The 17,029-nt window shown below is 41.9% G+C and overlaps 1 protein-coding gene across 1 annotated transcript in view; it reads left to right on the top strand.

Annotated features, from left to right (window-relative positions):
* The window catches only part of HABP4 (hyaluronan binding protein 4), a 105,696-nt gene extending 88,977 nt beyond the window's left edge, over positions 1–16,719 (top strand). Inside the window, exons 7-8 of the mRNA XM_030193639.1 lie at positions 6,752–6,940; positions 16,139–16,719. Coding sequence (XP_030049499.1) covers positions 6,752–6,940; positions 16,139–16,195 — 246 coding nt within the window. The 3' untranslated portion in view covers positions 16,196–16,719. The remainder of the gene's footprint in view (positions 1–6,751; positions 6,941–16,138) is intronic.
* Positions 16,720–17,029: the final 310 nt, after the last annotated feature.

Raw genomic sequence — 17,029 nt, 5'->3', positions numbered from 1 at the left:
TGGGTACCGGTGTTGCTTGTGCAAGACTATTAGAGTAAATGACTTTTTTCAAAGTAGAGCTAGTTGGTGAATTTCATTTAATGTAACTTCTCTAAAGTCTTCCCACGGTTGTTCTTGCTGCGTACCCTTAGATGTAGATATATCGCTTTCTAATTCTAAATTTCCAGTAGCAATGTTGATTTTTCCATATTTTACCAGCAAACTAAGAAGCATCTGAAGTGATTTTTTTTAAGTCAGTAGTGTTTAGTAACTTATTGGATGGACAAAGCAGTTCTAGTATTGTTCTTACTCTTGGTTATCACTTTTGCTTAATAAGATTTTTTTTCTTTTGTGTCAACTCTATTTCTTGTTCATAAGCTTTATATCTGGATTTCCACTACCAATTCTTTTCTAGGGTGCTAGAAGCCCTCCATATATGTTCTCTCTCATTCCTTTTTGGATGCTTTGAGAATATCATTGCAAGTCTTTCCAGTTTGATATTTTTCATTTTAATGGAGCAGTCTGATCAGTTGCATCCATGAGAACCTGATACTTAACTGAGCTACAGTATCTGGGTTTTCAGTATCCTGCTGTAAACAATCCAGGTTTATGGATTGTAAGACTTTAACCTTATCAAATTTTCTTCTTCTGAACTTATGAATGAGTGACTTTAGCTTAAGGAGTTGCTATTTTCTTTTTAATATTATTGAAGTAAATTCAAGTTTAGGATGATCAGACCAAATCGGTTTTAGTCTTGATGTCTTAAAGTAGGGGTTCTCAACCCAGTCCTCGGAACATACCTAACCAGTCAAGTTTTCGGGATACCCACAATGAATATGCATGAGATAGATTTGCATGCCTTACCTGCATGCTATGCAGATTTATCTCATGTGTATTCATTGTGGGTATCCTGAAAACATGACTTGCTAAGTGTGTCTTGAGGATTGGGTTGAGATCCCTTGTTTTAAAGCAATGCACTGTTAATTTTACTTGATGTGCCAACAGTATTCAGTTTTATAGATATTTTGCTTTTTTGTAGGCATGAGGAAATCAGGATTAGTGGTTTGGCCCTCAGCTGGTTCCACTCCTTCCTTGACAATCATTCCTTCCAAGTATCTTGGAGTGATGGCATCCCCCAGTGTTCTGTTCTAGCTCCAATTCTTTAACATTTATTTAGCACTCTTTGCAACCTTAATACATTTACTTGGATTTACTGCCATTATCTGTGCTGATATTCATCTCTTTTTGCCTCTCAGACCTTTATGGTTCTGAGTAGTGATATTGTAAGAAGGATTGCTGATTGCTTCCTCAATCACAAACTTAAACCAATATTAATTTTTTCCAAGACAGTTATTGCTAACAATTTCAGTTGTCCCTTCAATGCATAATATCCCCTATTTATGTCAAATATCCTATTAAAATTCCAGGTTTTCTATTGGATAATCTATATCTGCATCTACAAGTCTCTCTAGCCCTGTGAAAGAATCCTTTTTTTTATGTGCTAAAATTTAAGCAACCAGTTTGTCGGGTACTGGGATCCAGTGAAACCCCTGTTTTCTTCTTCACTTCTTAGTCCTGAGTCAAATTAGATTATTGCAATGCTTATACCAGGGTTCAAGTGGCTCTGTCATCAAATGCTACAATTAATCTAGTACATAGCAGCAAAAATTTATTTATTTATTTTATTGCATTTGTATCCCACATTCCCCCACCTATTTGCAGGCTCAACGTGGCTTACATAGATTTGTTAACATTGTCATTGCAAAAATGATGTGGAAAATTCATGTCATAAGGAATTTCACTTGCTGGCTGCCATCCATTGGGCCAGTTTTAAATTTCTAATGCTAATTCAACCTGGTCTACTATAGCTGCACTCCATTCGATTTCAAATTGTTTATCACCTACATTGCATCTCATCCCCATAGGCCAGTACAGGAAAATCTTGAAATCTCTGCCTAAACTAAAGCTAGGCTGGTAATAACTTGTTGCATGGCTTTTAGTGGCTTGGCCTCAACTCCTGGAACTCCCTTCCGTTGGACATAAGATTAGAAGATTCCATTCTATTCAGTACATTTGAATCCTGATTATTTTCTGTTCAAATAATGGCTGAATTGTGTAAGCCAGTCCTTCCAGCAGAGGGATGCACACAATTGACTCCACTAGCTATCATTGTCCTGCTAACCTACCCTACACTATCCTACCTGGTGACTACAGGTTTACCTTAATCTGCTTTGTCTTGTCCTCCTCTGCTCTGCTCCACTCTATTCTTTCCCTTCTATGTCCTCTTACTGATTTGTATTCTGTACAGTGTTTTTACTTTGAACTGCTTAAACATATTAATGTAAGGTGGTTTCAGGTCATTAAACTAAGAAAGTTTTTAAAGTCCCTACAGATCATTTCATACTTCAGGCCAGCCTTTGCACCAGACCAGTCAGGAGCCCTGGAAATAGATTTTTCTTTTCATAAAGCACATCCAAGATTCAAATTCATCACAGGCAGCAGCAGACTTCAGATGTTACTGTATGGACATAAGCTGTAAATGTCACACAGCTACCTAGTCAAAATCAGGAATGAATTTTTGACTGGGTTCAAAGTTCATTAGCTGGTACTGCAGTGTTAATTCCAGAGAGATCCCTGTTAAGAGGATGATGTTTTATGCTGCCTCTGACAATTGGGTCATTTTGGGTAACATAGAGAGGCTACAGAGTACATTTTTGGAAAAATCTTCCAAATTACCGTCCAAAGCGAACACATCAACTATCACACCAGGAATACACTAATTTTGTGCATTTTTGTTCCCAAAGAAACCAGGTGGATTCTGTCCTACTTTCAGATCTAAGAACTGTTTAAAAAATAGAACAACATTTACAGGCATCCCTTATTACCTCGACTGAGCAAAAGGAAGGGTACATCTGTATAGATTATTTCAGGTATCAAAGTATCTTGAACTTATTCTAGGAATGTGCGACTTTTTGTCCTGGTGTCAGTTCAACAGGTATTTATGAAAAGTCTGGCATTTGAGGTATTCACACAAACCAGGAATGTCTCTCCCAATCTAGACAACTGGCTGATTAAGAGCTCATTCCGGCAGGAAGGAAGGAATCTGTGCAAAAACACCGGCAGGAGTTTCTAGGGTTTGTTGTTGCCCTAAAAGCAAAATAATTCTTACACTTTAATTGGAATTTATAGGGGCTCCCTTAGATGTGGCCTGAGTTGTGGCCACCTGCCTTCTCTGCAAAATCTCTAGCTTGGTACCAATAGTGAAGAATACAAGGAGGAGTCAGCAGACATTGACCTGAACTATGTTGAAGCATTTGGGCCTCGTAGTATCAGCAGCCAGTATGTGACTAATAAGCTGTGAAGTTCATTAAAATCAAGTCTCTTGAACTACAGGATCACATGTGGATCCGAGATGCTCAGACTCACTGTTTTGGTGGCTGTCCTCTGACCAAGGCCATGTTCTTCCAAATGTAGTAACACTGAAGTTTTTGGTTTTTTTTGTTACATTTGTACCTCGTGCTTTCCCACTCATGGCAGGCTCAATGCGGTTTACATGGGGCAATGGAGGATTAAGTGACTTGCCCAGAGTCACAAGGAACTGCCTGTGCCTGAAGTGGGAATTGAACTCAGTTCCCCAGGAGGACCAAAGTCCACCACCCTAACCACTAGGTCACTCCTCCACTCCATGAATGTGTATTCAGGCTGAGTTGGAGAGTTTTGGAGCTGATTGCGGCTTGCTATGCTTAAAATCTAAAAAAATCAGAAGAGCAGTGGAATTGTTCATCAGTGCAAACAGCCTATGGTTTTCAGCAGTATTTATTGCATTTCAGATTACCGTAGTTATGCATTTTTTTTCTTTCTTGAATTGTACTTTATTGTCACAAATAACAAAGGTAAAGCACAGTACCACACGTGCTCCCTAAAGTCCTCTATAAGAAGTCAAAACCAGAGCAACCCCAAGAACCAGGGCACCCATGTAAGAATGGAGATGAGTGCCATACCCCAATCCATTAAATCAGCTGCTTAGCAAAGTCCCCTTAGAATAAAGGGATTCTGTTTTTAAAGCCTAGTAAAATTTTTAACTGTTCAGAGAACATATGGACTGTCATAAACCAGAATACATTTACATGGGAATCAAATATACAAAGCCTCCAAGGTCAGCACCTTAGAATGCATAATACTTTTTTTCTTACCAGTGTTTCTCAGCGCAGGCTAGGAAATATGCAGATTTTTGAACCCATAAACATGTCATATCTTAAACTACAAGCTCAGAGCATTCTTGAGGAAATACAAAAAAGACCAGTAAGGCAATCCTGTTGGTATCTCTAGATCTTTTGAAGTCTGAGGTATACAACTTTCTGCAAAGAGGTCCACTGCTCCCTTTCTAGACCCCTCAGCCTCTTATTGCTCTTCCAGAATGGTAAACAGATTTGGCAGACTGACCCCAGGATGCACTCTGTGGGGTCAGGTGCTGTCATTTTTCAAAGTGGCAGCATGAAAGCAGGAGTGAATAGGCATTGCTCCTGCCTCCCATCTTAAAGGTAAATGGGGGGGGGGGGGGGGGAATTTTGGTGAGGCCACAAGGAAGTTGTTTTGGGTGTTAGAGGGAGGGTTCAGGTCCATCAGGGACAATTTTGGGGTGTCGGAGGAGGATAAAGATAGTCCATCAGGCTGTTTTTCCCCCCTTACTGTATCAGTGTGCGAGTCAATCCCATCTCACACACTGAGGAAGGGAGTTATGTTACTCCAGTATAGCAAATTGCTTCACATTATTGCATCAGTGTACACTGTTAATGAAGGCAGAATATGACCTATCCATCCCTTCCTCTCCCCTAGAATTCCTATGTCCTGTCCCAAGCTATCTTGAATTCAGTTAATTTTCATGTCCACTTAGAAGCTGTTCCATGAATTCACCACCCTTTCCATGAAGAAGTATTTTATCAAGTTACTTCCGAGTCTGTCCCTTTTCACCTTCATGCTGTACCCCCTCATTGCAGAGCATCCTTTCAATTAGAGACTTGCTTCCTGTGCCGTTATGCCAAGGATGTATTTAAACATCTCTATAATATATCTATCTCCCCTCTCCTGCCTTTCTTCCACAGAATACATATTGAGATCTTTGTCTGTCCCCCATATGAGATGAGGATCCTTGTAGTAGCTGCTCTCTGGACTGACTCTATCCTGTTTGTATCTCTTGAAAGATATGGTCTCCAGAATTGTACATGCTTTTCAACACAGCAGTAATTTGTTTGCTATTTGCTTATAGCATTGGGGAGACTAAAATTTTGCATTAGGATTGTGTTAGGAAGCCATTCGCTAAGTGTACATGGTTCTGATGTAGACTTTACTGCATGCTCCCTTTGTGTACACTACCATGCAGAAAGGAAACAGATGTCTGTCATATTGTAGTTGAAAAATTCTTGCAGTCTTTCTTTATTTGAAGCCTCTCATCAAGCCATTAACAGTGTCCCTTGATGGAAGGCCTAAGTGATTTCAGAAGAAAGGTAGTCTGTGTTCTGATTCAGTTAAAGAAACTACTCTTTGAACCTCTGGCATCCTGTTGGCTGAAGCATTTTACCTAGGTCACTTTGCTTGCCATCTTTTAAATGTGCAGAATAAGAATTCTCCTCAGGCCCTTGTAATTTATTCACCTTGCACTAAATTCTATTAGAATCATTGTATGCATGTGCATACAATGAGTTTGCTTAAGGTGATCTCATTTCACCTTAGATGTCTTATGAACCAGGGGTAGTGGAGCACATTTTTGTTTGGAGGGGCCTAACAGACCAATTTCCAGTCCTGCCTCTTTCTGGTTGCTGATGATATTGGTCGGGCCATGGCCTCAGTGGCCCATCACATTCCACAAATCTAACAAAAGTGAATGGGCCCTACATGGTATTGTCTGTCTGTCGGGTGGACTACAGTTCTTAGCATCCACCCAGCTTTATTTATTTATTTTGGCCCCAGCAGTTCTGAGATTGCTGGGCCAAAGAACTTTATTTAATAGCATGGCAGGTTTCTTATTTTGTCTTTACACCCAAGCAGGTTTGTCTTTAAGGCATGTTGAGCTAAGGCAGTTTTGGTAAATTTGACTTAACTTCATTGAGTGTCTGTACAGAGCTGTTGATGTGGACTTACTCAGATCATGTTTACATAGAGGCTTCTCCTGCAACAATGATTTTGGACAATCTTTTCTTCAATGTGATTCTGAAGATTAGAATCTAGCACCAGCCTCCCTAGAAGCCATTTCTGTTTAGAGTTCCTTTGTAAGAGAGGGTGGGTGGAGGGGAATAGTTTTAAGTTACCAAAGAATTTAGTTAACCCTCTTGGCAGAGTGATCTTTTTTTTCCCTCCCTCCCCCTTTTCATTTTGAATGATAGCACTTAGGTTGCGAGACCAATATATGTGACTTCATGAGCTGCTTGTGGATAGAGAAAACAATAGTTTACCTGTAATGGAGACAGCAGGTTCACCAATTCACAGATGCTCTTCTCCTCTTCTGGAGGGGAGCTCATTAGATTAATTAAAGGACTGAGAGAAGGTATATGTGGTTGTTGACATAACTGCACTTGCCTAGAGGGGTCCGCCCTAGAAGGCTCTGGAAAAATGTGTGTTCTATCAAGTGGTGTCACCAGTTGATGTTGGTAATATGCTATGTTTAGTGAGCTTCTGTTAACAAGTAAGCAGCTCTTTTTTTTTTTTTTTTTTTTTAACAAGTGGAGTCTGTTCTGAAATTTAATGAATTCAATAACTCTGTACTTTATCACTGTAGGTACTGAAAGAGGAAGAAGAGGATGACCATCACTATTTCCGTAAATCTGCTAACGACATTACTTCCCAGCTGAATATTAACTTTGGCAGTCTTGCCCGTCCTGGTCGTGGAAGCAGGGGTGGTACACGAGGTGGCCGTGGACGAGCCAGAAAGTCAGAAGAATTCAGGACTGATAGCACACCTGAGGTGGTAAGCATACGCACGTCACCAATATTGTATTCAGTTGCTGGTCAAGGGATGACAATGAATAGGGAACATCAGACATACTATTTCCCTGCATCAAGAGCAGCTCAGCTGTTTCAGGTTTTTATCTGTTTTAAATTTGATTTTCAGCTATTTGCTGTTTAAATCTGTTTTGTCAGACATTGTCACACATTCACATTGAAAACCTATGGTAGGGAATAGACTTACAGCCTCAATTCAGCACCCTTTTATGAGCAGTTTTACTAGCAGCATGTAATGTCTTTGATGATAAGCAGACGTAATGATTAATTGAAGCTGTGAGTCGATCTTGTGCTGGGATGGGAGGGCTCTTGTAGAGATTTCTAACCAAAGCTGAGCATGCTTGCAGGTTCCCAAAATACTAGACTTGCTCTTACTCATTTTGTTCATTTTCTGTCATATGAGGCTTTTTGCTAGGTTGCTGTCAACTTGGTCTTCCGCTGAATTTTTATTCTTTCCAACCCCCACCAGATGTTGATAAGAAATTAGTGATGTTGATGAGGGCTAAAATTACTCTGTGAAAAGGTAACTTTGGGGGGGGGGGAGGGTCCAGCGAAAGATAGAGATTTTGATACAGCTTAACTTCGCCTCTGAGTCCAAAACTGAGGGAAAAGGGAAGTCCCCCCAAGTAGTGTCCAGCCACAGAGTGAGAAGACTTCAAGCACTGCCATGAAGGAGCAAATCCAGAACTCAGCAGCTTGCAAAAGGAAGAATCCATCCCAGTCAAAGCAACTGTACAGTGCTATCTTTCTTTTTTTCCCCTCCACTTTTCTCTCACTCTTTATTCCTTGGTATCCATCTTCCTACTGGCTTTGATCAGCTCCCTCTCATTCTCTCTCCAGCACTCCCGTTCCCCCTTCTGTCTTTCCCTTACCCAGTTCCTAAATTCCTCCCCCATTTTTCACCCACTTCTTTAGTCCCCCATTCCCATGCTCTGTACTCACCCTCTTTGCCCTCATCTGCCCTCCACTGCATCTCATCACCTTATCGGTTCCAGCTCCATCCATGTCTTTCTTTCCTTGCCTTCAAGACCACTCTTCTGTTACACTATACCCCATAGCCTCTTTTTCACCATCTTTTTAACCTTCTTTCCACCCTAACTCAATCCCCTTCAGAGACTCATACCTTTCTCCTATACCTCTCACTAGTACCCCAATCCCTTTTCAATGCCTCTTATCCTCTCTCCAGTCTTCCATGTCATTCACATTATGTCTCAACCTTTCCCCACATCATCTACTTTTCTTGCCCTTCTCATATCCCTCGTTTTACATCCTGCTTCTTCCCCTCTCCTACCCCCCAGTCCCATCCATCTCCTCCTTCTTTCTGCTCACCACCCCTCCCAGTCCCATCCATCTTCTGTTCCGTCCCTCTTTCCCACCTCTCCCAGATGCAGATGGGATTCCATGTGCCCCAATGAAAGGAAAGTTTAATTTTACTTCCATTTAATTGTATTATATTCCATCTTTCTCAGAGGACAAGCAGGCTTACAGTTCTCATAAGAACCCACATCGCTCGGTTCGGCAATATGCCATACAAAAATGAGAGCTTTTTGGAGTGCGAGCAGTGCTCCAGTATGCATGCGCAAGTGCCTTCCCGCCTGCAACAGAAACGCGCCAGCAGCTCAGTTTCGCTTTTTCTATGTGAGGAGCAGCTGCTTTCTATGGTGGCTCCTCGCACATCCAGTCAGAGTGTTATGTGCTATTTGCAATGCCTTTGGCGGCTTTTTTCGCTACCCGCTCTTTTTCCTCCTTTTGTTTTTAAAAACAAAAACTTTTTTTTTCCTTTATTTCTTTAGTTTTCTTTTAGCCTGTGTTTGTTAACTTTTTCGACGCGTGCCGCTTTTAAGCCTGCCCAGTCGGGCTGTTTTTCCTTTTTCCCCTTTTTCAGGCACCATCTCGTCTTTTAATTTGGCCGCTGCGGTTTTTCCTTCCATGTCCATGAAGACTCCCAATGGCTTCAAGCGTTGTACTCGGTGCAACTGGACCATCTCAGGGAAGGACACCCATTCTTGGTGTCTTCAGTGCCTGGGGCCCGATCATAGCCTGGCCAACTGTGCCTTCTTAAAGAGGACTCAGGTTTCACAAGAAGCTCAACGCTCCAAGATTTTTGGAGCTTGGTCCAGTACCTCAACATTGGCATCGAGGTCGGAGGCGTCGGCATCAGTGTCGAGTGTCGCACTGACATCAGGAGCCCAGGTAGGGATGGGTGCTTCGAGCCCCTGGGAGCAGTGAGGCATTGAGGGTCTCCAACCGTTTCATGGCCTCCTGCTATGCAGGCCCCCCCCCCCCCCCCCCAGGGACTGCCCATTGTCGGACCCAACCCCGAGGCGACAGCAGGATTCGACATCTTCCTCGTCGGCAACGAGTAGTGTGGGTGATGTGCATCATGCGAAGGCCAAGAAGCGCCAACACCGATTTCCATTGGTGCATGGTGACGGGAGCTCCATGGCGCCGAGGGATTCAGCACCTGACAGCGTCAATGCCGAGAGGACCGCTCGCCCTCTATCCAGGAGGTGCCGACGCGAGTATCTCCCAGCAGCCAAGATCCTGCTCCTGCACCAGCCCCAGCAATTCTGTAGCTTGCGCCTCATCCGATGCCACAGTCTTTCCCAATGTTGGCCCTCAATGAGCACATCCGGACCTTGCTCCCTGAGCTGCTGGATGGCCTGATGCAGTGATGTGCGTCGGTATCGGGGATGCTTTCGCCTACCATATCTTCCGCTGTAGCCCTGCTTGCAGCACCCGAGTCGACAGCCACCCAAGCTTGCACCCCCTCGATGTCGGTGGAGGAAGCTTCGGTGGAGATGAAATGGGAGCCAGTTTCTCGACATTGCTCTTGAGGATATGGTCCCTTGGCATCTAGGCGGGCCCAGTCTTGGACATCCCTTAGGGAACTGCTTTCCGGCACCGAGGAGGAGTGCTTTTGGGTGTTAGAAGAAGATACCTGGTACTTTTCCTCAGATAAGTCTTATGGGATTCCTTCTGAGCCCTCCCCACCACCTGAGAGGAGAATGTCTCCACCTGACAGCCTCTCTTTCACGTCTTTCGTATGGGAAATGGCTGAGACCATTCCATTCCCCGTAGAAGTGGAGGATGAGCCCAGGACCATGATCTAGGTGTTGTCGTTGATGATATGTTGAAACCCTCTGCTCAGTGTGCTGCAGTGGCTAAGAAAGCAAATAGAATGTTAGATATTATTAGGAAAGGAATGGAAAACAAAAATGAGGATGTTATAATGCCTTTGTATTGGTCCATGGTACGACCGCACCTCGAATATTGTGTTCAATTCTGGTCACCACATCTCAATTAAAGACCTGTGAGCCTGACATCGGTGCCGAACAAAATGGTAGAGACTATTATAAAGAACAAAATTACAGAGCATATTCAAAAACATGGATTAATGAGACAAAACCAACATGAATATAATGAAGAGAAGTCTTGCCTCACCAATCTATTACATTTCTTTGAAGGAGTGAACATGTGGATAAAGGTGATCAATATTGTTTGTCAAATGCCTGTTGAAAATTCAGATAAAGTATCTCATGAAAGACTCCAGAGGAAATTGAGAGTCATGGGATAGGAGAGTAGTGCCCTATTGTGGATTAAAAACTGGTTAAAAGATAGAAAACAGAGAGTAAGGTTAAATGGTCAGTATTCTCAGTGAAGAAGGGTAGATAGTGTGGTTCATCAGGGGCATGTGCTGGGATCGCTGCTTTTTAACATATTTATAAATGATCTAGAAATGGCAGCAACTAGTCACGTAATTAAGTTTGCTGACAACACAAAGTTATTCAAAGTTGTTAAATTGCAAGAGGATTGTGAAAAATTACAAAAGGACCTTAAGAGACTGGGCATCCAAATGGCAGATGACGTTTAATGTGAGCAAGTGCAAAATGATGCATGTGGGAAACAGGAACCTGAATTACAGCTATGTAATCAAAGGTTCCACATTAGGAGTCACTGACCAGGAAAGGGATCTAGGTGTCGTCGTTGATGATAGTTGAAACCCTCTGCCCAGTGTGTGGTGGCAGCTAAGAAAGCAAATAGAATGTTAGGTATTATTAGGGAAGAATGGAAAACAAAAATGAGGACGTTATAATGCCCCATGGTGTGACAGCTCATTTCTGGTCCCCGCAACTCAAAAAAAGATATAGTGGAACTAGTAAAGGTACAGAGAAGAGCAACGAAAATTGTAAAGGGGGTGGTACGACTTCCCTATGAGGTAAGGCTGAAGTGGCTAGGGCTTTTCGGCTTGGAGAAAATGTGGCTGAAGGGGAGATATGATAGAGGTCTATAAAATAATGAGTGGAGTGGAATGGATAGACGTGAATCATTTGTTTACTCTTTCCAAAAATACTATGACTAGGGGGCATGCGATGAAGCTACAAAATAGTAAATTTAAAACGAATTGGAGAAAAAGTTTTAACTACTCAACGTGTAATTAAACTCTGGAATTCGTTGCCAGAGAATGTGGTAAAGGCGGTTAGCTTAGCGGGGTTTAAAAAGGTTTGGATTTTCTTCCTAAAGGAAAAGTCCATAGACCATTATTAAAATGACTTGAGGAACATCCACTGCTTATTTCTGGGATTAGCAGCATAAAATGTATAGAACGTTTTTTGGATCTTGTCAGGTATTTGTGACCTAGATTGGCCACTGTTGGAAACAGGATGCTGGGCTTGATGGACCTTTTGTTTGTCCCAGTTTTGCAATATTTATGTACTTAAAGACGTTTTCTTGGTGGCTGTTCAGCTCATAGGGTCAGTGAGCTTCAGGCCTTAGTAGCAGGTGCACCTTACACTAAGTTTCATCACATCAGAGTAGTCCTGCCAAGGGTGATGTCAGAGTTCCATCTGAACCAGTTGATTGTCGTTCCAACATTTTTTCCCCGACCCCATGCCCACCCTGGTGAAGGCAGCTTGCACACATTGAACTGCAAGAGAGTGTTGGTCTTTTACATGGAGTGGACAAAGCCCTTCAGACAGTTCGCCCACTTGTTTGTTTCCTTTGATCCCAGCAGAAGGGGGGTCGCCATCGGGAAACATATTCTCTAGTAGATTTCATTTCCTTCGCTTACGCGCAGGCTGGGCTGGCTTTGGAGGGTCATGTCATGGTTCACAACGTCAGAGCCATGGCTGCGTCGGTAGCCCACTTGAAGTCAGCCTCCATTGAAGAGATTTGTAAGGCTGCGACGTGGTCTTCAGTCCATACATTCACATCTCACTACTGCCTTGAGCAGGATACCCGACGCGATAGTCGGTTTGTGCAGTCAGTGTTGCAGAATCTGTTTGGGGTCTAGAATCCTCCACCCTCCTAGGCCTGTTTTATTATTTTCCAGGCTGCACTCTCATCTAGTTTGTGTATAGTTTCAGATTATTCTGCGTTAAGTCCTCGCCGTTGCGAGGCCCAATTGACCAATGTTTATTTTGGGTGGACTTGGATGCTAGGGATTCCCCACTTGTGAGAATAATAAGCCTGCTTGTCCTCAGAGAAAGCGAAGATACTTACCTGTAGCAGGTATTCTCCAAGGACAGCAGGTTTCTTATTCTCACATTCCCGCCCACCTTCCCTTGGAGTTGTCCTTTTCATATATGATTGTTTAGATTTTCGCTTTTGTATGAAAGTGAGGTGGCATGTTCGCGCGGCGAGCGGGAAGGCACTCGCCCATTTGTGCTGAAGTGCTGCTCGCATTCCTCAAAGCTCTGGATTTTTCCTCTGGCAGTATTGCTGAACCAGACGACGTTGGATCCACATCAACCCACTTGTGAGAATAAGAAGCTTGATGTGCTTGGAGAATTCCTGCTACAGGTAAGTATCTTCACTTTATCAGTATAGTGTCTTGCTATTTGGCTTGGCATTGGCCCCTTAAGTCTTCATGAAATGTGTCATAGTAGTAGCCACAATGCTTCACAAGTGGGGGCATAAGCGTCTTCCCTTACCTTGATGACTGGTTAATAAAGGCAACTTTCTGGGAGTCGGCACAGACCTCAATTCAGTCCGCCATATGGCTTCTAGATCTCCTCGGTTTTGTAATAAACTACCCAAATCACATCTTCAACCAGTTCAGACCTAACAGTTCATCAGGGCTTTCCTGGACACTACTCAGTCGAGCCTTCCTCCATCAACCAATAGCAAACATCATAATGCATCTCAGGTTTCTAGATCCACCAAGATATCTGATCATATGCTCTGCCTACGTGGTCACATGGTTTCAATAGTCTATGCAACACCATTGGCTTGGCTCCACTTACTCTCAGCCCATATTAGTTACTCAGCTACTTTTACTCCACAACTACACCACTCTCTACAGTGATGGTGATTTCCCAGAATCTTTTTCAGCCCCTCCCATATCACAAAGTTCTCGTCACAGATGCCTTCATTATTATTGCTGAATTTACAAAAGTCACAAGAAATCTAGACTGCCCCAACTTGTCATTTTGTCCTTTAGATTGTAAGCTCTTTTGAGCAGGGACTGTCCTTTTTGTTAAACTGTACAGCGCTGCGTAAACCTAGTAGTGCTATAGAAATGTCAAGTAGTAGTAGTAAGCTCATTTTCAAAGCACGTAGACTTACAAAGTTACACAATAACCTATGTAACTTGTAAGTCTATGTGCTTTGAAATGAGCACCAATTTGTGGTTCACCCATCAGAGAATTCTTGTGTCATCATTTTGTGTAAACGTCAGTCTAGTTGAAAAGACTGAATTTAAGAATTTGCACTTGAATTTTTTTGTGTGTGTGTGAAAATGGACCAAAACCTTGTTCAAAACAGTATTTTCCAAAAAAAAAAAAAAAAGAGAGTTTTCTTTTTTCAAAATTACCTTCTTTTCTATTTAGATTTTGAACATGTTTTGCAAAACGTCCAAAGTCAAACGTCATATTGAAAATGCTCCTACATGTAAATTCCAGAATTGACTAATGTTATGTGTTATATTGTGGCTTACCAGGATACTAGTTAAAAAGATTGCAGTTAGTGCAGAACAGTACAGCACAATGATTAATGAATAAGAAAACTTCTGGGATTATGCTACACCGTGACGTGAATCACATTGGTTATCTGTGAATGTGAGGATTGAATTTAGTGTTAACATTTGTTTTTAAGATCTTATGTGGCATCTGTCCTAGCTACCTGACAAATTTGGTATCAATATATCAGACACCACATTCTTTAAGATCTTGAAGGAAACTATTATTGGCATTACTGTCTGACCATTGCTGTCAGTGAGTACAAGAAACAGGACTTTATTTGGAAAAGCCCTTACACTATGCAATGGTTTACCATTCAATATTAGGGAAATCTCTAACTATATGGTGTTTCAGTGAGGTGTAAAGACTTGGATATTCCAAAACTATCTGATCTGAATATCTAAATGGCCTGTTTGTGTTTTTTTTTTGTCTTCTTTGTTAGTATTTTATTACTGTTTTTAAATAATGTGCATTTGTTATATTTTTAATTGTTGTCACTTGCTTTGAACTTGAAGGTTAAGCAGGATATAAGTGCTGGAATTAAATTACAACACTGTTAGCTTAATTTTGTTGGCTGCTAATTGAACAGCGCATTCACTTTAAGGTACTGTGTTTTGTTTTTTTTGCGCTTTATGGTTGGGGGGGCCCTTTATATTTGTGGGAACTATAAAAGACCTATAAGCCTATTAGCTCAGGTCATCTCAACACGTTTCCTTGAAGTACCAAATAATGTTAAACTACAAACTACCTGCAAAAGAACTTTTGAAATACAAGGTCTGCACGCTCTAACTTTGGATCTTCGTCAGATCCAATGTTATGGGAAATTTCAGAAATATTTAAAAGCTTGGGGTGAGGTTTAAGTGAGAGGGAGATGAAGCTAAGTTAGGTAGAGACATTGAAAGAGAGGGAGAGACTGCTGGGAACAAGGTGGAGAGGTTTGATAAATGGGAAGACTGCTGGAGACTTGGAGAGGCATATTCGAAAGAAACGTCTAAGTTGGGATTTGGACGTCTTTGTAAAACGTCCAAATTTGGAGGCGTGGAAAAGGTCATTTTCGAAAAAAGATGGATGTCCATCTTTCGTTTCGAAAATACCAAGAACGTCCTTGGATTTGGACGTCCTTAGATCTGGATGTCTTTGACTTTCAGCGATTTTCGAAACCAAAGACGTCCAAGTCAAAAATGTCCAAATGCAAGCCATTTGGACATGGGAGGAGCCAGCATTTGTAGAGCACTTGTCCCCCTGACATGCCAGGACAGCAGTCGGGCACCCTAGGGGGCACTGCAGTGGACTTCATAAAATGCTCCAAGGTACATAGCTCCCTTACCTTGTGTTCTGAGCCCCCCCAAAAAACCCATTACCCCCAAATGTACACCACTACCATAGCCCTTACGGGTGAAGGGGGGCACCTAGATGTCAGTACAGAGGGTTTGTGGTGGGTTTTGGAGGGCTCGCTGTTTCCTCCACAAATGTAACAGGTAGGGGGGGGTATGGGCCTGGGTCCACTTGTCTGAAGTGCACTGCACCAACTATGCACTGTCATAGACATGAGGCTGGCAAGTAATATTTTTAATAATGTTTTTTGAGGGTGGGAGGGGGTTAGTGACCACTGGGGGAGTAAGGGGAGGTCATCTGGTAATTCCAGGCACTTTTTTGTGCCTTATTTGTAATAAAAAGAGGTCCGGGTGAAAACGTCCAAGTTTTACTCATGGACGTCTCTGCTTTATTCCATTATCGGTCAAAGACGTCCAAGTCTTAGGAATGCCCATGTCCTGCCTTCACCACGCCTCCGATACGCCCCCTTGAAATTAGGACGGACTTCAGTTAGAGACGTCCAAAATCGGGTTTCGATTATACCGATTTGGACGTCTCTGAGAGATGGACATCCAAGTGTTGATTTATGTCACTTTTGGACATCCATTTCTTTTGAGCATGAGCCTGATAGTGTCATTGATATTTGTTGGTTCTCAGGCTTTTATTGGAAAGGTTTTGTGTGTTATATTGTAGTTTTTGGGTACAAAGTGGTCCCAGGTTAACCCATTAGTGCCCAGCGTTCCCATATGGGTTAAAGCTGTAGTAAAGACCAGTTGATTAAACTTTTCCATTGGAGAGCAAAGGCCAGTGGTGTGGCTTAACTCTTCAATAATATTGCAATATATTATTTTGCACACAATTTTCACTTTTTTTTTTTTAACCTATTGTAGGTGCAGATCATTGCCCCAAACCCTGATGACCCAGAGGATTTTCCTGCTTTATCTTAAAGTGAATCACTTACCTTAATTGGCATTCCTCTGATGGATTTGGCCTAGCTACAACAAAGAGATATTATCTTTAAGGTGGGGAAAGATGAGTGTTCACATCTTTAGGACATGGAATGGCTGTTAATTTTTTCTTGTATAAACTGATTGCACTTTTTTTTTATGAGGGAGAGGATTTCAAACTCAAGGGGTGAACTTTAACATATCCACGGGACTCTTGCTACTGATTTAGTATTTTCCTTTTTGGATGGCATGTGTGACGGTTTATGGTATTAGATTTAAAGTTTATAAATATTGTTTAAAAGAGCTTTGTGTATATATGGATTCTACTGAATGTGTTTTGAAAGCACTGAATTAAGTGAAAATGTAAGCTAATATCCATTGTTTGGATTATGTAGCAACATCTTGTAGACACTTGAAAGCTGCTTTCTATATGTTAATGTTAGTCACAATATACTTTGAAGTATTTTATGTAGTTACACAGTGATTTAGGGACTTCAGAAAAAAAAAATAAAACAATGTGCTTACTTCATGTGTAAGTGCTGTTTTCTGCTTTCATCTTTCTATTAACTATTGAAAACACAAAGGACAATGCATTTTTGATTTCATGATAGAATCCTGTTAGTGGAATGTGCCCATTTTTGAACCAAGCTTTTATATTACAGTTGGCTTGGTTTTAGTGTGTGGACAGTGATTTCTCTGAGGACAAGCAGCACAGTATATCCTCACATTTGGGTGATGTTATCTACAGAACCTCAGTATGGACTCTGCCCAATGTTCCTTCATCATCTGAAAGCTTTTGGCAGGCTTACCATGCATTCACACATATCCTCCTGT

The sequence above is a fragment of the Microcaecilia unicolor genome, chromosome 2 (assembly GCF_901765095.1).
Source record: "Microcaecilia unicolor chromosome 2, aMicUni1.1, whole genome shotgun sequence".
NCBI lineage: Eukaryota > Metazoa > Chordata > Amphibia > Gymnophiona > Siphonopidae > Microcaecilia > Microcaecilia unicolor.
The sequence above is the reverse complement of the archived record's forward strand: the minus strand, read 5'-3'. Positions and strand labels throughout refer to the sequence as shown.